At 35.7% G+C, this 27,099-nt stretch overlaps 2 protein-coding genes across 2 annotated transcripts in view; one reads left to right on the top strand and one right to left on the bottom strand.

The window, feature by feature from the left end:
* The first annotated feature begins 505 nt into the window (after positions 1-505).
* LOC140331092 (cytochrome c oxidase subunit 4 isoform 1, mitochondrial-like) lies at positions 506-25,501 on the top strand. Its single transcript, XM_072411813.1, has 5 exons — positions 506-634; positions 4,238-4,325; positions 6,704-6,874; positions 7,489-7,623; positions 25,312-25,501. The coding sequence occupies exons 2-5, from the start codon at positions 4,238-4,240 to the stop codon at positions 25,446-25,448; spliced, it is 531 nt and encodes a 176-aa protein (XP_072267914.1). The 5' UTR covers positions 506-634; the 3' UTR covers positions 25,449-25,501.
* The window catches only part of BCL2 (BCL2 apoptosis regulator), a 123,273-nt gene continuing 113,089 nt past the window's right edge, over positions 16,916-27,099 (bottom strand). Inside the window, exon 3 of the mRNA XM_072411811.1 lies at positions 16,916-17,435. Coding sequence (XP_072267912.1) covers positions 17,355-17,435 — 81 coding nt within the window. The 3' untranslated portion in view covers positions 16,916-17,354. The remainder of the gene's footprint in view (positions 17,436-27,099) is intronic.

The raw sequence follows: 27,099 nt of genomic DNA, 5'->3' as shown, positions 1-27,099 counted from the left end.
AATAAATAATGAAGCAGTGAATATGATAAGTATTTATTTGTTACACTTTAAAGTGAGAACTCCGTTATAAGGGCAAATTTATGCATGTTTTTATGTATACCTTTACCTATAATGATTCACATAGTTTTAAACTACCTGGCAATCCTGCCCATCAGAAGAAATTCCCTAAATGTGTGCAGACCATTTAACTTTGGAACTGAACTTGTAAATTGATTACAAGACCCCCAACAGCATCAATCTGTTTATAATGATTAGCACTAAATGTAACATATACAGGATGTGTCACATTCTTAGTATATTCTCTGCACCCTAACAGGAAAATGAAGAGCAGAATAAATAGCAATGATCACATGGCCACCAATAAAATACCTTACATGGTAATAATATCTAATAAAATAAATTGGGAGGTATCTTTTAAAACTGTAAAGTAAAACAAAAGAAAAGCACTCTGGACCATTAGGTTAGTTCATCCTCCTGCATGCACAGCTTCTTGCCTTTGAATGACTTCCTATTGCACAGACTGATTTGGCCTTGGGCCAACAACACCTACTTTCTGTTTCAGCTACTGTATATATAGAGCTAGCAAAGTTTGAGCTCCATGCACAGCACAGACTGAGGCACGTTCACAATAAAGGTAAGATGTAAGCCATACTGCTGACATATAATGCAGCTTAGAAAACTGCATATAATCAGAATTGCAATTTAGAAAATTAGAGGTATGCACATGTACAAATGTACATGTACATACACACTTAGAAAAAAAATTTTTAAGTTTTTCCAAATAGCAATTGCTTATTTATTTTCAGGAAATAGCTGCATCTTTTTATATACATAAACACATAAACAATTTGTTATTGCTATAAACATTAGCTTACAGGTTGTTGTGCTTTAATGTCATCTGTACATAGCAGTTTTCTAAGTTTATTAAGCATGGGCACTAGTTCACCTAAGTCAGTGCTTAGTACCACTGAGAAACACCTGCTCAGAGGACCAGAAATCCATAAAACACTGGGAACTACAAGATATTCTAGAGCTTTAAACCTTGAACATACAATGTATATTTATTTTAGTTTAATATTTTAGTTATAATTTACTGTAATGTATTACACCTTTTACTGTTTATATGGCTTTTATATCATTTTTTTTTTTTTTTTGCAATATTCTATCTTGCATAGTACTGCATTTTATTAAAGGTATCTTTTTGTTTTTAGTTATTTTGTTAACATCTGGCAGTGCCCACATTGACCTAGTTGCATAGGATTCGATCACAGATGGGCTTGGCCAGATATGGCTACACTGACATTGATAAATATTGTTTTATTGTCATTCCTGGGTAAAATAAGGAAGTAAAGCTACGTGACACAGTGCACATCAATAATGAGACTTATTTCCAAATAGAACCTCCCATACCTGATTTATTATAAAGAATGCAAATTAGATAACTTCTCAGACATGTGTGGTATAATGTGACAAGTGCAGTCCTGACGCCCAATAACTAATTTTTCTGATGTGGTTTTTAATGGGAGCTTAATAGTAATGATTAGGACTGATGAGCCGTAAAAACTTTGCTGCCAACCCATTAGTAGCACAGATTACCTCAGATTCCATATGAGGGTAATGCTTATTTTTATATGATTTTTATGTATACCTTATCCCAAGAAAACGTAACCCAGTTTTTTCACCTTTTTTATATTATACATCCTTTTATTGCAAACAAATCTTAAGCCAGTCATATACTTTGCAATATTTGCAACCAATAATTGAGCATAATAAAAATCACACTTTCTGTACTTACTGATTTTTTTTTGGCAGAATTTACTAAAAAAAAATCCTACAGGTATATATAAAAGCAGAGAGAGATGGATACGTAATGTAACTTTGAGGTGAATAGATAATAAAGTCACACTTTAATTCTATATATTTAAACACACGTACAGTAAAGCATTACCAAATAATGTAAATAATATTTTAGCCATGAAGAAAACAACAACATGCTCTCTGTTCTTGTTGTAGACAGGGAGAGTTTATTGCTTTCAATCTTTAGACCTTATCATTGAGATAAATTGATCAGACTCTGCTTATGTAATAAACAAATATGACTGGCCTAAGTACATATAGAATTGTGAACTTTGCATAAAAACAGGGTTTATAAAATATTAACACACCAATATTATTATTTAGGTTTAACATAAAGGAAAATATATAGAAATTCCAGAAGGAGAGACAGGGAGAAGGAAGGAGCAATATAAATATAATGTTTATAATAACTAGTCAGTTTTATTACAGTTGTAAATGTACAATATCCACTTGGGGCAGGGGTCGGCAAACTCTGGCCTTTAGGCAAGAAATGGCCCAGCCGGTAGTTTGTTCTGGAGCCAGAGCCGGAGCCGCCAGAGCTCCGGTGCCGCCTCCTTGCAGTTGCTCCCCTATATACCACGTCCGCCGTTGATACTTCCACCATCACGGTAAATCGGCAATGCTCCCTGAAGGTAAATCCCTCTCCTCCACAATGCATACGTAAGTGAGGCATTTCACTTCAGGGGGCATTCCCTGGGGGTGGGCAGAGCCATTAAGGTAGTGGTAAATAGGGGAGCAACTGCAAGGACGCGGCACCGGAGCTCTGGCGGCTCTGCCTCTGGTAGTCCCTAACGCCCCCTGACCGATCCGGCCTAATGCCGCCTGGCAACCCGCGGCTCCGGCCCCAAACCTTTCATTGAAACTCTAAATTATTACATTTTTTATTTAAAGAAATGTTTGTTTAATCAATAATTTTTGTAGTCCATGTGTTCTTTTGCAAAACTAAATGTTAAACTTTAGTAAACATAATGCATAAATATGTCTTTTTTACAATATTACTTCAACAACAAAAAATATAAATAAAATTGTACATTTTGATAGCTAAGTATTTTGTGAGAAAAAAAAGGGTTTTTACTTCCATAGCAGTCTTATGATATCACCCCTATCATAAAAAACTGTAAACATTTTTGTAAATGATCATTTGGGTTAGTTTCCAGTGACAGTAGGAAGGAAGGAGTGCCATGTAGAAATTGCTGTTCAATAGTTGGAGAGAGGGCGGGAGGGGGAGTGTGGAGGGAGTTAAAGGTAACAATAATCTAGCATCTGTACTCAGCTTACCTGCCAACAAATAATGTGTGGCCTATTATTTACTAATATTTATACAGAACCAGGTGTATGGGCTACTTAGCTTGTATCTGTTTAGGACTTTGTTCATACAACAAACATTTGTGCCAGTCAGATTTATCATTGTTTCCATGTAACACAATAAAAACTACCATTGAATAGCTTTATGAATATAGGCCACAAGTTAACGGTTAACATTCCGCACAGAGCGCACGTTAAATCTCTATAATAGGTAAAATCATTAGATTCAGCTTTTATACAACCTGGGAAGATCATACAGAATGCACTCATAAAGATGACATTGGGATAGAAGGAGTTGGAAATGTTCACTTGAAAGTCCTGTTAAAACTTTTTTGGGTAAATTTTATTCTAAACATTTTGATCATTTTTAATTCAGTTCAACAAAGTTTGTTTAAATATTTAAAAAATCTATCAGACATCTACATGGGGCTTAAAGCGGAACTAGATAGATCATTGGTGGTGAGCTTCTGCTTAATCAGTATGCACAGCATTATCCCTGCCTCTAGTAGTTTAAAACTGAAACAAAAAGCCACCATAAGCCAAGGAGTAGGTTACTTGATAAAAGAGACATTGTGTTTTTTTGTATTTTGACTTTAGGTCGATTTAAGAAGGGCAATGCGATTATACTGTCATTTTGTCCCGTAAAGCCAAGGTGACAGTGTCTTTTTTTGGCTCCACTCCACTGCAGACTGGAGTCATGCTGCTGCTAAAGTGGAAATCGAGGATCTGTGTTTTCTGGTGAGGTAGGGGGTGGGATAACAGGACATAAAATGTTTCCATAGCATTAAAAAAAAAAACTAAAATCTAAAACAGTTCCTCAACATGCTTTTCAAAAATACATTTTGCTGTGAGACTTAAGTTTATTTTTTCTTTTCAATAAGTTTTTTGCTGATAATTAGTGTAGAAAAGAAGAGAGACAATCATACAGTAAAACAATTGTACCAAAAAAAAACTCTGTCAAAGACAAGTTCATTTTGAATTATGCAAACAATAAAAGTTGTACAAAGTAATAATATATATCATGCACATCTGGAAAACAAATATATAACATCTATAATGTCTGTTCTTTTAACAGATGTTGGTAAGTGTTGCGCGATCCCTTCGTGGTCCAAGATCCATTCTGTGGAAGAGTTTCTCCACTAGTAGTTCTGTCTCTGCACATGGTAAGTAAAGATATATCTGATAATTATCTCCTTTTAATTAAGACTCTAGCAGGACTCCTTCTAAAATTTGCATTTTCAATAGCTTCCTACTGTTCATTGTGAGATTTGGTATCCAACATTATAGCAAATTAATAGTTACTACCTTTAGAAACCAAACAAATTACCATTCTTTGCTCATTGTATTATTCAAAAAGAAATACTGCATAGAGGAAGCTTCCACCTGATTTTTATCTATCACAGTTGTAATCAAACTGGTTACTTATTATTTGTTATATTAATAAGTGGTAATGCGCATGGGTTATTATACTTATTATAATGCAAGGTAAAGCATACCACTTTGCACATTTTGTCGCATTGCCTTTTTTATAGACTTACACCCCAGCTTTCAATTATAGTATGTGCCGATGGACCTATGCTGCAGCATCCTACAAAAAACAGGCTATACATTTCAATGCACTACTTTAACCTCCTTGCAGTTAAGCCCGACCTTCGCTCGGGCAAAAAAAAACTGCAAGGATGGTTAAGCCCGAGATTTTGTACATCCTTACTTACCTGGTCCCCCTGTGCTCATCCAGCGTCGTCCTCCATCGATCATCGTCCACCGATCAAACATTTTTTATATTCATATTATCTACTAGAACCCCTGTTCGGACATATTTCTGTAAGTTACAGGTCTACAATTTAAAAAAAAATTTCATGAAAAACAGTGGATCACTTTTGGTACAGAAATCTAGACCTCAGTGTAACGCTTAGGTGGTTAAGAAAAAGGAGAAAAACAAAGTTGTATTTACTGTGTATTTATTGAAATGGGCTGCTTTAACAAGGCCCATGTCAAGAACCGGTGTTGCATTGTTCTATGCAGTTTTTCTCCATTGCATTCTAACTAAATGGGCTGCCATAATGCAACACACATCAACATGCATGTGGTGTTGCAAGACAACACAACACATAGGTAGGAAGGGGTCCTTCATTTTCTATCAATAAAACTATGATTTAATGTATTTCTTCATGAGGTATATAAATTGTGCAATTAATCTTTTTCCAATAAACAATTTATTTAGTTTAGTTAGATGTTAGCAAAACTAAAAAAAACACTTTTGGGGCCCTTTTTTAAAATAAAGAAAGCAGAATTTTTTTTTCCCCTTGTGTGTTTATGCTCACTAGTTAAAAATGAGGTATTACCATTTTTATTTTGTATCTGTGCCAAAAGGAGTTTAGATACACCCATAGAAATCAATTGCAGAAAAATTCAAAAAAGCCATCACCCCCTTGACCTTGAAAATGGTAATACCTTTATCTTGTGCTTTATGGCATTGTGTAAAATCTTCCATTTATGTAAATTATATCATGTTTAATTGTGCACTTTTTAAAATTCTGTAACATATTTTTAAACCAAGTTTTTCTTACCAGCCTTGGAAGAGTATTTCATATGCAAACCTATAAAAATCTGCCCTTTTACAGTTATAATGTTTATTACCTGTACTAGATATAATAAAGCTGAAGCTTTGCCATAAAGCATATTGTTGCCACTTTAAACAATTCAACGTTCTTGCAAACAAAAGAGCATGTTCAATGAAGAGAATTGCTTACAATATGGCTTTTGAATGCCAGTCTTTCTAAAGGTTCTATGGATGGAGAACATTCTAGGTAACACTATGGTATAAGTATTCCATATACTAAGCAATTAAAAAAAATTAGTATCAATTAATAATATTACTTATTATTATTTGTGTCAGCAAAAGTAACCCTCAGGCATGGGCAATTACTTTAAACAAACCCTGCTTTGTCAAGCCTGTAAGATACTGCGGCTAAAATATACTATTTCAACTATCCATACCTAACCATTTATTTCAATTATCCAATCATGATTGAGTATTTAAAGCAACCATAGATTTTCTGTAAAATGATCACATGATAAGATAACTGAGATCGATATTCACACAACATATTGGGCTTGATTTTACAAAGCTCTCCAAAACTAGAGAAGGTAGACTATCAAGGGTGAACATAGGTAATCCAGAAATATATAGATAAATTGTATATTTATAAATATATATATATATATATATATATATATATATTATAGTATTACTGTATCTGTGCTGCAAGCTAGCTAGTCAGTTACCCTAGGACCATTAAAATGATTTGATGATGATCTATAAAAATGATCTCTATGATGATGATCTATAAAATGTATACTGCATTTTTTGTATATTGTTTTACATATGTATATTTGTATACTCTATAACCTGGTATTTTTGCATCAATGTCCCCATATCACAGTGGGAATGTTTTGAACATAGTGTATCCTATACAGGTCTTCAGGTCGTCCTTTTCAGTTTGTAAGTGTCTATGATATGGTTTCATGTCTTGTGCAGATGTTTCAGGTGACCAAGTACCTTACTACACAAAGCCAAAGTATTTTAATTCCCGTGCAATCCCCCTGCCCGATGTACCCTTTGTATCAGAGTTGACATCACAGCAAAAGGCTCTTAAAGAAAAGGAAGCTGGATCCTGGACTCAGCTGACAAACGAAGAAAAACTAGCATGTATGTCATATACTCTATCTCACTTTTATTCAAAAACACTAGAATAGATTTTGATGATCTACATTTAACTTACTGTTTGACTAAGATAATCAGTTCTCCTAAAAAAGAAGTGCTGAAATCTCTAAACCAATGTAATACTTTTTTTCTGCAAATGGGTATATAGGATGTAGCCCGGTACCCATCAAATCCCACAGCTGATAATGTCTTTTGACACTGCATTTACAATACCCAACAATAGAATCATTAGGTTTTCAAAATCTGTTGAAATTGCTAAGTGATAGATTATAAATTACTGTATATGCCATGCGGATCCTTATTTGCAGCTCTCACTGGCTGTCACTGCTAAAAAATAGTCATTATAACAAACAATAATTGTTATAGGTTAGTGATGTGTGCCTGGCGTAGTTATTTCCATTGCTCCATTTTTGCATTGCTCCTGGTAAACAGATGTTGGTTGTTATATTCACTTATATGTATTTTATTTTGATAAGGTTGTAATTTTAGTTTTCTTTTGTTCACAGCCTTGTATATGAATATCTATCCAGCTGATGATGTGTAGAATAGGTTGTATGTTGTCATAGATTAGTGATATATTTCATCCATCTGGCTTGTAGTGTACCGTATCAGCTTTGACCAGTCATATGAAGAAATGAAGAAAGGATCCCCAAATGAGTGGAAAACAATTGTGGGAGCTGTGTTTTACTTCGTGGCCTTTTCTGGATTATGTCTTTGGTGGTATCGTGAATATGGTTAGTCATGTCTTAATTTCTTTTACAGATTTTAAGTAGTTTATGGGGAACTTTTAGAAATTAATATTACATGATACCCAGATTTTCAATAAGTACTCTAAAGGGTCTATTTATATAACTGTGAATCTGACATTCACTGAAACATTACCTGGTGGGGAATCAGTAACTGCCATTTAAACACTTGGACCTGGAAGATTCTCCACCAGGGAAAGTTCAGTGAATGTCAGATCCACTGCTTTATAAAAAGTCACCAACGACTGGGCAGTAGCCCTGTTTGCTTCGCAGGTCATTCCAACCAACAAATAGTGGCTTATTAAATCACTCACATACTACATTACATCCTTGATCGCTTTGCATTCTACAACTTTAATGATTGGTATACAGAGAGACAACTTTATCAGCTTCCTGCTTCTTCTTCATCATCCAATAAACTGACTGGAGGTGGAGAAGTGATACTCATGTATTCCTAACTATAACTGTTGTCATTCTCCTTAATGTGCTTTGTAAAGAGTTGTGTAAAAGTCAGAACTATTTGTACAACAAACATACACATACAAATGTAAATGCATTGGAAAGTAAAAAAGCATACCCAGCTTTTACCCAGTCTAATATTATATGTACTTCATTTTGTATATTAGGATCCCTGAGCTCAGCTTCATTATACAAAGATGAGGCAGAACGATAGTTCCATCCCATAGATAAATTAATCATACTTCAATATTGCTGAGTTTGCTGAAGACAGACCCATGAGTAAAGTGATTGCTGAATTGTTGCCATGGGTTTATACATTGCCCTTTGGTTTTTTTACATTTAAGTTGCTGTCATTCTTTCTTGTGGATCCTTGTCTACTCAAGGCCACAACCCACAGTACTCAAAACTATGAGCCTCATGTTGCATAGGTTTCTAATGACAGCCCCAGAGTCTTTTAGGGTGATATATTTTATGCAGGTTATAATTCATTATATGCAGAAAGAAAAACATTTCTAATGTCTTCTACTGATACCGCTAAGATCATTCAATGACCGTAAAGATGAAAGCCAAGTTGAATATAAAAAAACTTGGCACAAATGCATCTTTAAAGTTGTTTGAAAGGTCACAGGCTTTATTCTTTAACATACTTTGCATTACCCCATAAAACACTGTCAATATTAACCACAGAGAATAAAAAGCCCAACCTTGATCCAAAGTCCAAGTCTGCAGTTTACTGCATTCATGTCTCTTCAAATCAACTTTATATGAGAGTTTGAGTAATGTAATAAAAGTTTAGGAAATATACCATGAGGAAATATTTTTATTATCAACATGGTCATGTAAGGAGCAAGCATTGAAAACTGCATTGCAAACAAAATATCTCTTCTCCAAAGAATCCATGTAGCAACTAAAATAGAATTTTAAAATCAGTTGTATGTTCTACTCTTGATTCCAGATATACATTAAATACTATATCTGCTATAAAATAATATGCATATGATATATTTTATATATTCCAGTATATTTAAAGTGCCATACAATTTTAAGCATTTACTTTCTTTTCTTGTTTTAATGTATGTTAAACTACTTTTTTATTCTGCCTTTTTTGAAAGTCTAAATTGTCTGACAATGATTTCTGATGCTGCTTGTGTAACCTTTTGCTTTTCTGGAGTTGATTTATTGAGCTCTCCAAGGCTAGGGAGGATACACTTTCATCAGTGAAGCTGGGTAAACCAGCAGACGTGGAACAGATCTGGTCCAGGATTCAAAACATTTGCTTGCAAATAGCAAATTACTTTGAAGAAAGTCATTCCAGGTATTCTGGATCACCCAGCTTCACTGATGAAAGTGTATGTTCTCCTGCTTTGTGGAGCTTTTATAGTTCAGGCTCATTGTGTTCTTACTCATTGCAAAATACAACTTTTCCACAAGGTGGCAGCAACTGCCTGATTCTTTGCTTTGACCTTTGTCATGAAATGTAAATCCTGCCATTTAAAGCAGAATGATCAATGTAAGATTATGTAAACTGCCATTCCTGACCTTTGGTCCTGACGGTTGGTGTTTTGATGCTTTGATTACCTACCAAATCACTGACCCAGAATAAGTATACAGATCCAATATTCAACTAATTGTCACGCAGGTATCTGCATGCTTGTTCCATGTGTGTGACTGAGAACTACAAATACTGACACCAAAAATAAATAGGCTTTTATCCAGAAAATTAGTGTTCTTCACAATGAGATCAGCAATGACAGCTTGCATCATCTCTCTATGCCAGGTCCACTGTAAGTATAAGGCCATCACAGAACTATGTTAATATCTTTAATTTAAATCTCTCTATATGCTGTAAGATAAATACAATTTGTACCCATTTGCAGTTAGGACTGCAATAAATTGGACATGTAGAACCAGTATACTTCCTGATCTGACTGTAGCACTGCAATCTGATTGATGGCTATGAAGATTCTATCCTCTGCCATGTGTTTTACTCTACTGATTTAACTTGATTATTTCCCATTTAGTGACAACAGGGTATAATTACGTTGGGGATGTAGATCTTCCTCCTATGGTCATAAAGACGAAAAAACTAAATTGTTATTAATTATTTAGAGAATTATCTCTAAAAAAGCATTTAGAACCATTGTCACAATAGCATTTGCCATTCTTGGTTTTAAGTGTAGAGCTATAAGATTTTAATGATGCAGTCAACATGTGAAAATGTAGTGCTAGGCTTAGCTATTGTAATAATGTAAAAGTGATCTAACACTAAAGCTGCGTACACACGTCCAATTTTTATCGTTGGAAATGAACGACGAACGACCAATTGGCCAAAAATCGTTTGTAAAAAAAGTAACCAACGACGCCGACGAACGAGGATAGTCGTTGGAAATGAACGACCGGACCGGCGGATCGGATTGGACGACGATCGTTGACCATCTATCGTGTGTACGGTCGTTCAGTGATCGTGCATGTTCTGAGCATGCGCGATGAACGAACATTTGATCGATACAGGCTGTATTGTGTATGTTAGTGTATGTATATATATATATATATATATATATATATATATATATATATATATATATATATATATATTCATATATACTGTGTGTATATATAGGTGTGTACAATATCTTTGAACGATCGTGTCGTTATCTGTATGTACAGGATCGTTGCTATACGATCGTTCGCAGATATCGTGCAGGATCGTTCGTTTACAAACGATAATAATTGGAAGTGTGTACGTAGCTTTAGGAGTGTGTTCATAAATGTTTCCCTTTTTGATTTCACCTATTTGATTTGCCTATTTGTTAGAAGATCTAGCTTTAGTATTTATGTACCTCTGTGTTTGTTTAATAATTAGCCACTAGGTGGCAGAATGAGTCTTAGTTTTAATATGGTTTGAGTAAAGGGCCCTGCATAGGGATTCAAATGGATGAGAATGAACTAGCAGCTGAATTGATGGGAACAAAATACAACCTCAATATTATCAGTTTAAATAGAAAATTCCACTAACACTAAACTTATTTTTAATACATACCTGATTGCTACAGAAATAGTTTTGTAATATACTTTAATTCTATCATGACCTAATATATTATCTATTATTATTGGTAATAATAAACTGTATTTATATAGTGCCAACATATTACGCAGCCCTGTACATTAAATAGGACAGGCAGATACAAACAATGAAACAGGAGGAGGAGAGGACCTTGCCCAGAAGAGCTTACAATCTAAGAGATTTAAACATGCTGCAGTTTTCCCAAATTGCCAATATGTCACATGATGATAGTATGATTGGCATGCATTTTGGCATCCTGAGCACCTTTTGTTCATTGCTGATGTACAGCCAAACACCTTCTTTTCTACTATTTTGATTGGCTGACTGATTTTGGGAAGTCTGTCCTAGGAGGTCCTATTCAATTTTCATTATCCTGATATAGAAGAGTAATGAACATTGGCATCCTAAAAAGTGTGTGTGATTGGCACCAAGTCACCAAGTGTAAATAAAGGTAGAAGTAAAACTAATCAGCCACCATATCTAAGCTGCGATATGTTTTGGTTTAGAATAAGTGACGTCTGATTGGTGATTGGATGCACTCTCCATGTCTTGAGTTTTGTTGGCTTTGTGAATCTGGATGATGATGATGGTTATTATTATTATGATTTCAGTATGTGCCAGCCATTTCCTATATCTAATATTTTATCAGCCTGTTTTGGATTCATAGGTGACCTTGCCATTGCAGCTGGGAAATAATAATAGATAACAATAATGTCATTGTAGTAGGTAATTCAGGGAAGAATTCCAGCACTGGAAACAAATTGTTCTTTGGAAGGTACCAGGGCTGAACCACTAATGCCATCTGCTTTACATGTAACAGAGAGGAATGTGGTCTGTGTACAGCTATGATGTGTTCTGGGATGGATACTTTGGTTTTCCCATACAATCCCAGTGGAGTGCTAACATAAGTGCTGGCACAGTGGGAATACCTACAGACTGCTGGCAAAAGCTGAAATTCCAATTACTGCAGAGGAAAATAAAGGCAAGTTTACAAAACAGCTTGTTCTGATGTAAGTGTGCTGGAGGTCGGATAAAGAAAAGGGCAGGGGAGACATGAAAAGAGGAGTAGCATTGTTCTACAAAGAAAAAACCTTGGCACAAACAGTCGTTAAGTGTTACCATGTTTTTGGTATGTAAAATGGCAGGGTGCCTTCTCGTCAAGGTTTATATTCTGTCTGAATATAAATCAAAGCAAAATAACGATTTTCTGTGCTGCACAGCTATGAAATGTCCACCATTAAATTTAAAGCTGAACTCTAGGCAGATAAAAAAAAAACATACATGAATGCAGCTCTGTGTTCGATATAAAATCTGGACATAATACATGCTGTATTGCAATAGATTATTATTTATCCAAGCAAAACACATGCATATTAGAGAACAGTTTTTACTAAATACTTTTAAGATTGGTGCCTCCCTTAGTCCATGACTGATGAGCTTGCTTTTCTCATTCTGATCTCTCCTTCTGTCGGCATACTTCTTTGCAGCACAACTGATTGGCTTTTTGTTCTGCTTTTCCTTCCCCCAACTTGAGTTTTTCTGTACAGGAACCGCAAGTGGCTAATACTAAGTTAACATTAGGTACATATGTTGCTTGCATTAAAAAAACACATTTAATGATTTCTTAGTAAACACAGTGCTACACTGATTTGTGTCTTTTATATCTGCCTACAGATCAGCTAAATCATGACATAATTTGTAAACACAAGTAAAGTACAAAACTTTTTTTGACTTGGTATCAGTCTCATGTAGTCCCTGTACTCAAAACTCAGAGTGGAAGATAAAGAAACAGCATGAGATGCCAATTATTTGCATTGTGCTATACAGTCTAAACAAGAATTACTACTACAGGCCAGACAATTATTAACTGCAGGTCTCAGATTCTGTACAGGTATGGGGACTTATGGGGTATGGGGAAAGATCTGAAGTATATAGGAAACTCTTCATATAATTATTACTATCTTGTATTTATTTATTTAAGGTTTCATATAAATGTAATTTTTTATGTATGTATGTATATATATATATATATATATATATATATATATAAAATTTGTTTTTTAATGTGTCATTGTAGAACACAGCTTTTTTCCCAAATGAATCATTACACAGTTTATCATTCTTGTCAGGTCGATGTATCATTCATAGGATGGTGTCTTTGTAATATATTGCCTTGTTTAGTAAGGTGAAGAACAATGTACACAGTGCAGTAACCCATTACAATCAATATGAGAGAATCCCTAATTGCTATAACTTCATCTCATTTTAGAAAAGATTAAATCTGGTTGCTGTGAGTTACTGACTGAACCTTGCAAATTGTCCTTTGTTTTAAGAGCATTTGTTAAAGCAATGAGGGAGTTGTCAAAGCCATTTAGAAAACACAGTAACTGGCCTAACAGCTGTGTTCTGCTTCCCCACCTCGTAGATTGTAAGCTCTTCGGGGCAGGGTCTTCTCCTCCTTCTGTCTCACTGTCTGTATCTGTCTGTCATTTGCAACCCCTATTTAATGTACAGCGCTGTGTAACCTGTTGGTGCTATATAAATACAGTTCAATATTAATATTATGATTATTATTATTAATAATATTATTAACACTTAATTTACTATAGGTTTACTATACTGTCCTTGTGTAGACTTTCAAAGACCCTGAAAGTGCAACCTAGCACTGCCATCTTGGATGTGATGTCAGCATCCTCCAGGAGACCCAGCATTGACACTTACATGATACCATGTTGTAGTTTTCTTCATTCGCCACCACTGCTATATAAAAGATTATGTAGTGAAGTGAGAGGTGAGCAAGGCCAGCACACACAGTAATTAGACATTCCCAGAAAAGATAGTAGTATAATAGGCAAAGAGCAAGTGGGCTACTAGTATTATTATACAGTATTTATATAGCACTGACATTTTATGCAGTGCTTTACATTATTCATAATTATGTCACTAACTGTCCCTCAAAGGGGCTCATAATACAATATACTAAGGATTTGACACTTTCTGAAATGTCAAGTTCTTGATTTTTTTGTGGTTGTCCCTTTGCTTCCTGTATCACCAGTCATTCTCGTATATAAGACAGGTATAAATCTAATTTGTGACTGTAGGCATACTCTCACAGTATTGCAGTTCACTAGCACACATGCTCTAAAAAAACATGCATTGTACTAAGACAGTCCATCCATTTCAATAGGGTGCCTAATGCACCAGAACCCACCAAAGAGGTCCATGTATCATTCTGTCTATGTACTGCAGTGCACATCCATTGGCATGGTGTGTTAGGATGTCATACAAAATAATGGCACAGCATCACATCAAGGCATGTTATGTATGTTGTCCCATAAAACAGTAATGTGGAACTCTGGAAAAAATGTTCAGATCATAGGATTCCCTACTAAAACCATAGAAGGTCAATAGAAAAATGGCCCTTACAATGGCAAAAAAGAGCTTTCATGTCATATTATTGACTGCAATGTGGAATTGGCCACAAATTACGTCACCACCACATAGGGGGCCAATCAGCCAAAGCTCAAGGAACCCCTAACAACCTTTGGATGAACCTTAGGGTTCTATCGAGCCATGGTTGGAAATGGCTATGTTGGGGGCCAAAACAGTTGAAACTTCCATTTTTATTCAACATTCCGCTTGGTGTATGTCAATGTTAGAACATAATGATTCTTGTCTCTCCTATGCTATATTAATGCTTTCAGGTACCATTTTTATATTATGGAGTATCACACCTATGTAATGGAAAGTCTCTATTGAAATCATAAAATTTGTTTCTATTTTCTTGCCCAATAAATTGATATAAAATACTGTTAACCATTAGAATATAATTTCAAATTTATTAAAAGTCACAGGGGAGGGGGTGGCAGTTTGCATGACTTGCAGAAGAAATCTTTTGCTGTTCTGCAAGCTCTTGTAACTCTTTAATGACTAAGACAAACTCTGCAGTTGTTTCTTTTTGCATATCAAAGCACAGCTTGCTCCAGAAGTTATTGAATGTCTAGGCTCCATAAAGTTTTTTTTTTTTTTTGCTTTGTTTGTGATTTACTCACAGTGAGGATTTTATACAGTAACTGACACCAACTTATATGTACCTGTTCCAACTTACATACAAATTCAACTTAAGAACAAACATATAGTCCCTATCTCGTATGTAACTTCGGGACTACCTGTAGTCATATTCTGAGCCCATCTACTGGCATATAGTAAAGTGCTTTTGAAAATGTTAACACCAGTAGAAAAAAAATTCTCATTATGCATCAATATGAATTACTAAATGGATTTTATTGTAATAGATTGTCATGTCTTGTCATGACAACAGAGGCGAACATTCTTCACAGCTTACATTCCTGTAAATGAAAACCCTAATTTATGTCTATCATCATATATTCTGGTTCTAATATTAATATCTGATAATTCACTGTTGATGGAAAAGTCTGCAAAAACATTTGAAATAAGAAAAAAAATGACATGTATAGTAAGTGGACCTGTGAGTAAGAAATGAATACAATGGATCTCTGTACATATGAATCCACTTGTGCTTCGTGTACGTATAACTGACAGTTTGTATTTACTGATTGGATTGTATGATAACGCTATGGGTAACTGTACGGGGAATTAATGTGGTCATTGCTGGTTTGTGGATAATAGAAGACACATGTTTGGACAGTGTTAGAGTGCTGCAAGAATTCTAGGAATGTACCCAAATACTGCTACATTAACAATAACTATTATGAGGTTTAACTACTTGCTGTCAAATAAAATGTATGAATGTTTTGTGTGAATGTCTAAAACCGCATAATAAGAACTCTAAAATATGCCTAATGCTGGTTCCAGATAAAATATTCTTATCATAGATGTACTAAAAGTGCCAATTACACCTATTTTGTGGCTTGCCACATCAACAGCACCAGACAGGAGGAAGAATTGGATAAGTTACTCTCATCGATGAGGGACAGGAGCCAGAAAGGGTGAACCATCATTAAAAAAAAACACTGAATACCAATGCTAGGAGGGACATTACATTCTTGTTTTTGTGTTAGTGATTTAATCAGTGTGTGTGTGTTTTTTTTTGCCCTGGCACCTCTGTGGCTTACTAGAGTATGAACTTTATAGTAAGAAATAGAGCATGCAAAGTGCATTTATGGGTCCAGGTGAGAATATTTTGACAGGTACTGAAACCACGTATGCAGTAACTAATAAATATATATTTAAAGGGGGATTTAAAAAAAAATAATGCATTTGCAACACAATTATTATTTCTAGGAACAGAACACTTTTTAAAAATAAGTGCCTAAAATGGTTAAACTGACTTAAAGGTGCCAAACTGACAAATTGTGCATGAAAAATTATACTGAACATCTAGCTGGACTGCACTGTCAGGCAAAGTGTCAGCTGGAAAATGTTATCACACAGGATAGGAATATACAGGAATTTGTTACCAATAGTATAGTAATGTGTGTGTGTGTGACAGTGTGCCTTGACTAGGGATCCTAAACCCCTAGGTCTTAGTTTTTATTGGCTATGCAGAAATGTTTGCTTAAACTTGGCCTTTCCTGCGATCAGTATGAGTCATAAGAACATCCCAAGGTGTAAAGGTAACATGTCTTTGATCATCACCAGGCATTCATGCAATGAAGGCAGCAAATGACTACATTATCAACCAAAAGCATAATTAGTAGACAGGCAGAGGCTATTGTAGTTTGCATTCAGAAAAGTAATTTAAAAGTCATTAAAAGCAAACAGTCAGACAAAGCAGCTGGTTAATAAACAAAGGAAGCAGATTCAGGCCAGAATCAGTCCCCAGACAAGATAGTAGCGAAACAGGATACCAAAAGGAAACAGTTCCTAAGGTATAGTGCCAGTGCCCTGAGCAAAATTTGTTTTTGGCAAGTTGATACACTGAGCCTGATTTATTAATGCTCTCCAAGACTGGAAAATATACATTTTCATCAGTGCACCTGGGGGATCCATTAAACCTGGAATTAATTTGATTTCAGGATTCAAAACATTTGCTAACATTTAGCAAATTACTTTTAAGAAATTCCAGGTTTGCTGGATCACCCAGGTTCAGAGATGTCGTATATTTTCAAGCCTTGAGGAGCTTTAACAAATCAAGGCCATTGAAACTAGCCCTCAGTTGCAATACTAAATTTAGACCAGAAGGTGGTGCTGATACACACTTACAGTTTTGTAATCAGGTCCTTGGAGGTGGAAAGGAGATGCCAAACTCAACAGGGATATTGTATGGCACACTGTACAGAAGGAAGTTGTCAGTCTGTGGAAGGAAAGCAAAATCATAGTTCTATAAATTATATATTGTAATAATAACAATAGAGCAAGTCTATCTAGGCAGAAATTTAGTTTAGTTACATAATATCCTTTCCTCTTCCTGGGTCACTGTCTGTTTCTGTCTGCTATTTGCAACCCCTATTTATTGTACAACCCTGCGTAATATGTTGGTGCTATATAAATCCTGTATAATAATAATAATATATACAGGATGACATTCAAAAATCCGGCAACCTCCAGACCTGAAGAGTGCAAGACCTAACAGCTGTTTCTGGAGAACAGACCCTTTAAAACATAAGTGGCCAAAAAGTGTACTACAGTCCCTGTATTGAAAATGCGCTCCGAAATTATTGCCGGTAAACTGAAGGAACCGGATTATCGATGGCCGGATTTTCGATTGTCAACCTGTAATACTAAATATTATCTGCTCATGTTTTTAAAACTTGTTTGCACTTGGGTCCACCATTTTTGCTATTACCAAATAGTAGGGGGGTCTACTAATGATTTCCTTTCATGTCATTGCAAGTCTTTTGGACAAGGTCTGTCTGATTAGAAACAAATATCTCACTGTGGTGTCGAATAATTTGAAATGGCCCAATGCCCCTGATAATCACAGACCATGTGATGTTTAGTCTAGGCTGAAAGCATTTAATAATTCCAATAAAATTGTTTAATTGCAATTTGGTTATTATTGAATGCATGCGATTTGGTTATTATTCACACGATTTGTGAATTCTAATAAAAAGTCTACTTTATTAAAGCTTATAAAGGAACACGTGTTTAAAACTTTGAACAATTGGCAGGTGGTGGTGGTCCAGTTTTCATTTTTTCAGTTTGGATTAAAATTTTTTATAGTGAATTTTTCCCTTATCTATTTTATAATGAAGCATGTTGACCTACTATAACCCCTGTACATTGTAAAATGTTTCTGTTCTTTTAATGATTTTGCTATATAGAAGATGTGGAATGGATATTTGAATGACTTAGTATTTACTGCAGTGGGGTCACCCGAGGTGTCCCTATAGTGGTGTGTTGCTTTGTGTCTGTTGTGAGTCACAATGATTTAGGAAGGCTGCTTCTATGAATTACACATTCTCGTTAAAGCAAGCCGCTTTTTGTCAGTTAAACTGACAGCAGAGATAAAATGAGGGCTGGTGTGAGTGTTTGTGTTGCACAAGAAACCGCCCTCTACACTGATGAAAGACTTCATGCCTGCCAGCCACTTTTTATTTCAACGAATTTCCTTTACAACTGCCAAAATTAAGACTTTTATTCAAAATCTTTCTCTTCCTCCAGTCTCTTTGTCTTTGCGTTTGCTCAGCTGGATAAAAACTTTTTGGAAAAAGGCCATTCATTTTAGCAAAGAGGACCTGTTAGCTAATTATCTCAGATATAAAGCACAATTGAAAATTTGGTTTTAATTAATTACATATATTTCAGGTGCATCAATACAAAATGTGTGCAGTCTTAACGTTATTATTACTATCCAATATTTCCTTAGAGGTGACATATTACACAGCGTTTTACCATAGTCATGTAACTAGCTGTCCCTCAAGGGGCTCATAATCTAATGTCCCTATCATAGTCATATGTCTTTAATACAGTCACTGTAATAATAGGGTTATTTTGTGGGGAGGCCAATTTACCAAACTGCATGTTTTTAGAAAAAGTCTTATTGGAAAAGAGTGGACTTTGTGGAAAAAGCAATGGTTCCAGAGGTCACAGGCAAAGGTCTAACTCACCCATTCCTGAGTCAGATTAGTAACCCTTTAATCCACAGGGATTTTGCTTATTGCATTGTTATGAGTCTCTTTCTACAGAGAGCAATAATCCCACTCTGCTCCTGCTAGCAGTGGGCAGTCTTTTTGTTTTTAAGGCTGTGGTTGCTTTAGAAATAAAAAAAATAGTAGCACATTGAATGCATTTTATTTTGCTGTACCTGAAATGTATTTACTGTATATACTCGAATATAAACTAATCTGAATATCAAGCAAGGTACCTACTTTTACCTGAAAAAAAAAACAAGGACACTAGATTGACTTCAGTATAAACCTAGGGCACAAAATGTTGCCGCCAATGCTAACATTCAAAACAGTTATCAATAGGATCTTCTGGGATCCCCTTCAGGATCCCCTTCTCCTCCTGTGTTATTGTTTGTATCTCAGTTTTATTTTCAACCCCTATTTAATTGTACACATCTTTGTAAATGTTGCAACTTATACTATAAATAAGAATTAAAAATAATAATAACAGAAATGCAGATAAAATTGAATGTAAATAAATACTTCCATAGTGTGTTATTTTAAAAATATTTAATGTAAATCACATACAATCAATCTGTTTATCATTTTTTAGTATTTTGTAATTTTCAGATGCTCTTAAATGATCTTTTGTGCATTAGCGTTGGCCATTGGTAGATGGCATGGTGTCCTCGTGTAAAATATTAAACAATCTGTAATTGTTTCAGACAACAAGCGTTTGTTATACACCTAACATGAGGACACAACGGCATCTAGTGATCTCACCTGAGTATAAACCGAAATTGTTTTTGTAATGGCATTTTAGTATCTGTGTAGGAACATCAAACTTTTCTAACAGTTTAATTTATGAAACGAAGAATAGAAAAAGATCATTATTAAAAAAAAAGCCTGTATTGCTTATGGTAAACAGTCAGCTAGCATTTAAAAGGCAGATCAGCTGAGACAGTCTATTTGGTGAAGACACGTTTAATGAGCAGCCTCATTAACCATTTAATGTACAGTACGGTGTAATATGTATATCAAAGTAATCAATTTCAGTACAGAAGAGCAGCCTGTACAAATGTCCAGAACTTAAGTTTAGGATAGAACGGAACTTTAAATAGTATGGTGCAAAACAAAGCAGCAAACATGTTTGGAACAGGGTCTAAGATGATGTTCTCAGGGATGTGCTTGTGACTGCTGTCTCGACAACCCCAGCCTCGTGGCCACTGACTTCATTATCTACTTTGCAAAAAAAAAAAAGCTAAAACAAAATAACAATTTTATAGCTAGAGGGAAAGAAATGATTTCAGACTCGCTGGCAGGTGTAATCAATTTTACTAAAGGTCTAAATCATTGGACAAAGAGACGTTTTTAGTAAAATTCCTATTCAAACACAATTGTAGCTTCAGGGAAGAGAATGAGCCACTGCTCTGTACTGACAAATTATCTCCAAGGAGAGAACAATGATAGACGTCTGAATGGAGGGTGTGCAGATAACTTGCAAGCTTTAACAATGCACTGCAGGTCTGCCATAATATTTCTGCTGCATAAAAGTGCATTTTGAGTTCACTGAGGTTTTAAGTTCAGACCAGGCGTCTATTTGGGTAAGTATGTATATTTCCCCCAATTGTATTGGGTATTTTCTTGCTTTCCCCTACTAAAAAAAAAACTGTGATGTTAATGAGCACTGAATTTTTCAGCTTTGCCGCGCTCACCAGCATGCAAGCCTACAGGTATCATCAGCCTGTAGAGATTTTTACTTTTGCTTGTCCAAGACTGGAGGAGGAAGTGATGTGGAGGTGACATAGCATACTCATCCCATCCCCATCCATTCTCGCACATGGTCACATGACAGTCAGAAATACTGCCAAATTAGGATTTCTTAAAGTTATAATGCATTGTTGCTTGGATGTGCTCAGAATGTGCCAAATTTTAAAAATGTAACCTTAGGTTAATATGCTAGTTTGCAGCTTTTGAATCATTTTCACATTCTCAGACTCTTGTTTACAGAGATCAAAATCTCAAGCTACATTTTCTACTAAAACTTAATTTTTTCACACCCATTTTATCCACCTTGGGGTAGGTATCCACAAGGTTTTTTTTCCAGTCTTTGTTGTGTATTTGGAATGCACACAGGCCATGAAAATCCTATTGACTTTTATTGAGAAGTGTACTTGGCAGTTCAATAGGCTGGGTTTCACCTGCTTCACATTGGATTGCAATTCTTTGAACACATTATGTCCTATTTCAGCATATTTAAACTACAGGCAAAGCAGGTCAAATGCTGCAATTTATTGTTAAATGTTGTGTTTGCCATTCAAATATAAATGCATTTTATAGCAGATAATCTCATGGTGCAGTATTTATGATTTGATTAAATTTGAAATCTTAAAAAATGTGATGTTTTTTGTAAAAAGAGAGCAGGGAGTAGGGTATTCTATACCCTATGAAGTGTGTCAGATCATGGGGTATACAATATTTTAGCCAAGATGTTCTGACTTGATCTATCAATAGGGACAACAGTTTTAGTAATACCTTTCAATGGTGGGCTAGGAGAAGATTTACTCCTATTCCCAATTGTATTGTGACTCAGAAATCGTCTCAGTAAATATGCAGTAGAACCCTGAAACTCAGCTTCTTACCCCACTCCTCTCTAACTAAAACAAAAACATTTTTTCAAAATAAATTTTCACTTTAAATCCTATAATGCAGGTGGTTTCACCGTGGGAATACAGTTGCACAAATAAGCAATTTGTTTCCCCACACCATGTACATTATTCTTTACTCTGGTTTTGATCTGCAGAAGTTTTTCAAGTATAAATCAAGTTTTTCTTGTTTTCCACTTTAAGAAATGTTTGTATGAAAAACAGCCCTATTGTGCCCGTTACAGGTCTTTGTTTAGAACAATAGAGACTATCCCACGCCAATGTACAGGTGCCAGGTATAGGTTGGCATGCAATTTCTCTTCAATGCTATTGCTAATTTAGGGAGCGCCTGGGAACCAGGTAGAAGCAGGCTGAACATTACAATTCTTAAATTTAAATTGTACATAGACAATGAGGAAAGACATATTTTTTATGTGGACATCGTACAGTACTAGTCAGTACAAATTTGGTCTTATTGTTATCTTGGTTGAATATTTGGGATGTTTTTTTTTCTTTTTTTTAATATACAATAGTTCTTTAGATCCAATTCTTAAATATGCGCCTAGTGAAGGGGCCAACCAAGCCAAGCACTGGAAAAATCTGATCCACCTCATTAATGCTGTTGAAAACACCATCTGGTTCTGTTGTCCTGAAGAAAGTAATTACAAGGAATGAACAAAATGAAGGAGTACTAGAAAATAACAAAAAAAAACTTTTATTAGTGAAATCCACATTAAAGAAAGGAAATCCACATGGCTTTGTTCAGTTTTAGCTATAAGTGAATATAATCTGCATATTACAGACACAATTATGAGCATGTGTCTGTGCTTTCAAAACCCAACTCTTGTTATTCTCAGCACACATTAATTATGTTATTACTTGTAAATTAATACATATGGGGTACACTATGAAATCATGCCTTACTTCTTCCATTATCATAATTTATGGAAAGGACTGTGAACAGTTTGTCAGTGGCAAATAGTTAGGTCACTCCTTCCTCCAGCTCAGGCTATGCACAGTCATTTCATAAAGAACATGATGTTTAGATGCTTTCAACTCAGACATGCTGTTCATTCACAGTTTTTGTATGGGTACCCTATAATGTAAAAAATTTCTAATCACCCCACAAAAATTGATACACAATCACTAGTGGCCCATATCTGTAATTTTTTTGTTACCCATGCATGATAGTTTTCTGGATGGGCACAGTTGCTTTTCCATATCACATTTGAAAGCCAAAACTCCATTCAGTTTTGGTTTGTGTCCCGAAAGGAGATTTACTCAATCTTTACCACTAAGAAAATCCCAAAGTTTAACCTTTCATCAGAAAAGGACAAGAAATATTCTTGCATGTGAAACTGGGTATTGTAACACTATTCAATATTAGATTATCATCCTTTTAGGGAGATTTTTTCTCACTTCCCCATGTTTAGGTCCATTGGGACATGGCAAAAAAACTGCATAGGTTTAAACCATAATTCCTAATTTATCCAAATTAAAAAAAAAATTGGAAGGTATATTACCGATATAACATTTATAGTGATAAGTATTTATCAATGAAAGTGTATTGGTTCATTGTACTGCTATAATAAACTTTATGGTGGAGTGATTCAAGTGATTTAATTACATACTAATCCATGAAAATGCATTTGGTGTTCCTCTTACTACTTTGTCATTTTTTTAAAATGATACCTTTTAGAACATATTATGTCATAACCCATGATTTGGATTAATGACCCATCCACAACAGCATAAACTCATCTTCCTGTAGCTCAGCTCAGTTATCATAATTGAAAAAGAAAGCCCTGCGTAAGCTTCAAGTGAGTTTACACTAGCCTTACAACTTCCTTCTCACCCAACTCACTTCCCTCACCCACCCTTTGAAAGCCCTGGGTCAACAGAATTAACACACCAAGAGGAAGAATGAAACATGCTTCTCAATATTTATTGGTTTAGGGCAGGCATGTCCAAAGTCTGGCCCGGGGGCCAGTTGTGGCCCATGTTCAGATTTCCACCGGCCCGTAGCCTCTGTCATCACAGGTAATCCCCCACGGAGCCCGCACTGACACCAGACTCTGAGCACAGGGAATTCCCCACATCACCCCGGTGGGCATGTGCTGTGTGGGATCTGCGCAGACCACGCCCACGCTAACCCTGGTTAGTGGTCGGCCCCCACACATTTTCACCTCACCAAATCTGGCCCTCTGGTTTAGGGTATCTTGTTTCATCCCCTTCACTACCACGCAGAGAATTGTAAACCTAGGCCCTGGATCAACAGGAATGCACATTATTTATGCAGATAAAACAGGTCTTGTTTAAATTTTTCTCCCATCAATTAGGCTGATTGCCTGGAGTTCATCTGGTAAACTAACAATACTAGAGAGGGGTTATAACTTTTTCAGTTTTGTCCCAGAATAAATCAGTTAAAAAAAAAAAAACAAAAGTAGAGGTATCTCTATAATGTTGATTTTATTTGTCAGGTTTTGTTATTGTTTTTACCATCATATTACACAAAGTAGAATTGTCGTAATGTAAGAGGTATGCCCTTAAAAAAAAAAAAAACGGGTACATTTTCCCATTCTCATCCAAGGACTGCCTCTGTTTTAGTAATGCTGTTCTGTGATTCTGCATTACCTAGACAATGTGGCTGATTAGGAATGATAAATAGCCTTTCCACATTCTCTAATGGTGTTAAACACGTGCATGGCTTCTAGTAGCCCAAGTGCTTTAATTTCTATGAAAGGCCTCACATTACTAAGGCAGGAAAGGGCTTTAATGTGATTTGGAAATGCTGACATGCTCAGATGATTCAATGGAAGTATCATAGGATGATAGATCTGCTTTAAGAGAAACCTGTCATAGGACAAATGTCAGAATGTTTAAGAGAATGTTATAACAGAATGAACTGGTTATGGTAAATGGTTTTAATTTTAATTACAGGCTTTACTAATATTTTACATGCGGTGAATGAATAGGAATTTTTACATTTTACGTGACATCAAAACAGAACATAGATTTGGTCTGCCACAAAATATACAATAGACCCTCAGTAATTGTAGGGGAGAGATCCTATGTCTGTGCATAGAAGCAAGCAGCATTTTTTCTAGTTTAATCTTTTTATGCAGCAGTTATTGAATAAGATGTCCTCAACATGATTATTTTATTACATTATGAATTTCCAGGCAGATGTATGTCCTTACAGCAGATCACAGAGTACAGACCTGGATTACCCACCATATGTTAGAAAGTTGTGCTTTGATACTTTTAATGGATTAATTGACTTTAATGGTACAATGTTGCAGCCGTCCAGCAATAGTGACAATCACTGAAGTTCTGCCAGGGACTGTGGGGGAGTACTCACATACCAGCCTCCACACTCGGCAATGCTTGGCCTTTGTGGCATGCACACGATCACTTGCTAGGACAAGACGTTTCAAGCTCTGATGTCTTTTAACTTTTTTTTTTTTCTCCATAGTGTATTTTCCAATTCCTCACACCCTTTCTGAAGATTGGATAGCAATGCAAACAAAGAGGATGCTTGACATGAGAATCAATCCTGTTACTGGATTATCTTCCCACTGGGATTATGAAAAGAATGAATGGAAGAAATAAACTGTTTCATCATTTTTATATGTTACAATAAACTGCAAATACCTTACACAGAATGCAAATGTTTGTGTCTTTATTACCTGTACAGTAACTTCTTTAAATCTACCCTATTTAATGTACAGTGCTGTGTAATAGGTTGGCGCTATATAAATCTTGCTTAATAATAAGCTACTAACATATATATTGTTCTTTAAATGTACCGAAGTATAGTGCAATGGCTGGCCTGAATAGATACAAAACCAATAGACTTTGCACTCACATTGTATAGCTTTAGTGTATATGAAGGAGAGTGTACAATCAGATCGTAATGTGCAGGATCATACCTATGTGTGCTGGGTCCCATAGCTAATCTTTATCTCCAATATTTACCTCTTAATTTATGTTGTGATACAGAATACCATTTACATGGTACATTTACATTTTCATAGCAATCTTATAGTGGTTATACAAATTCATTTTATTTAAATGTATTTGTGTATGTTGACATTTCTGGGCACTGGAACTTCTGGGTGCCATAGCAGTTGCAGTCTTGGTAATTGGATATCCAGTTAGGTTTTGTGTTAACAGGCCTTGTGCTGGAGGTGATGAGAAAATTTGGATTCAACTGGAAATCAGTTTCAGATCTCATTTAAATCAGACAGGTACATTTGACCCACGGTTGACCTCCTCCTAAGCATCAACCTGCTTTAAGGTAGACCTCCACTAAGAAAATATGCAAGCTGCCGTTGCTGATCTGGTTCTAAAAATATTCTAATCCTCTGAATCATTAGTACACAAAATGAAGGCACAGTTATTTGCATGCTTGTTTCAGGTATGTGGCTGAAACAACAGAAGCCAAAAAATCAGCTTTACATCCAGCAGCTAGGACAGGTTCAGACCTGCATTGGGATCAAACAATCCCGTGTGGCTCCTGGTGTCTGGCACCTTGCCATTCATTTGGTCATTAGTACTGCAGCGCTAGTTCTTACAGAAGCAGTGTCTGCAGAATTGACAATGGGCGTCAGTAAGCAGGACTGACCTGTCCCAATTCAATCTCTATAGGGCTGCTGTGGGTAGTAAAGCTAGTAATCAGTCTCTCACTGGCATTAGAAAATGATAACTGGAACGCAACCTCACAGACAGTCTGAACAAAGCCTTAGAATCCTTTACACTACATTCAGCAATGGCAGCTTATCATCTTTCAGGTAGGTGCACTTTAGGCTGCATTATGCTCCCATCGACACAGGCCCTTATGCAACGCATGATCATACAGGCAAGAATAAAGATAATAAAAGAACAATCTAACACAAATTGAAGAATCCTATAGCAACCAGATTTCAGTCTACAGAACTCAATAATTATGTTTTGTTGCTTAGAGTTACTGCACTTTGCTATCTCCCTCGAATAAGCCTGAATCTGACCACGATGTCTAACATGCTGCTGCAAACCTTATAGTCATCAGACGTCAAGAGTTCTGTATTACAGGAATGGAAAATGCTGTCAACCTGCTGCTGCTGTTTGGGAATTCCCCACAGGAAAAGCACACAAGCTAGACAGGATACACAGCTTTAAATACAGTCTGTGGATCAGAGATATTTTGTCCTGGTGAAAACCCAACCCAAAAACATCAGCTCAATATTTTCTCCAGCTCAGCAGATCATTGATATGAATTTAT

Source organism: Pyxicephalus adspersus, chromosome 5, assembly GCF_032062135.1.
Source record: "Pyxicephalus adspersus chromosome 5, UCB_Pads_2.0, whole genome shotgun sequence".
NCBI classification, from domain to species: domain Eukaryota; kingdom Metazoa; phylum Chordata; class Amphibia; order Anura; family Pyxicephalidae; genus Pyxicephalus; species Pyxicephalus adspersus.
This window is presented reverse-complemented; position numbering and strand designations above follow the sequence as displayed.

Coding starts and splice junctions, on each gene's coding strand:
- LOC140331092 (XM_072411813.1), top strand. CDS start 4,238: ATGTTGGTAAGTGTTGCGCGATCCCTTCGTGGTCCAAGATCCATTCTG. Junction 4,326..6,703: donor TAGTTCTGTCTCTGCACATG/GTAAGTAAAGAT, acceptor TGTCTTGTGCAG/ATGTTTCAGGTGACCAAGTA. Junction 6,875..7,488: donor AAACGAAGAAAAACTAGCAT/GTATGTCATATA, acceptor TCTGGCTTGTAG/TGTACCGTATCAGCTTTGAC.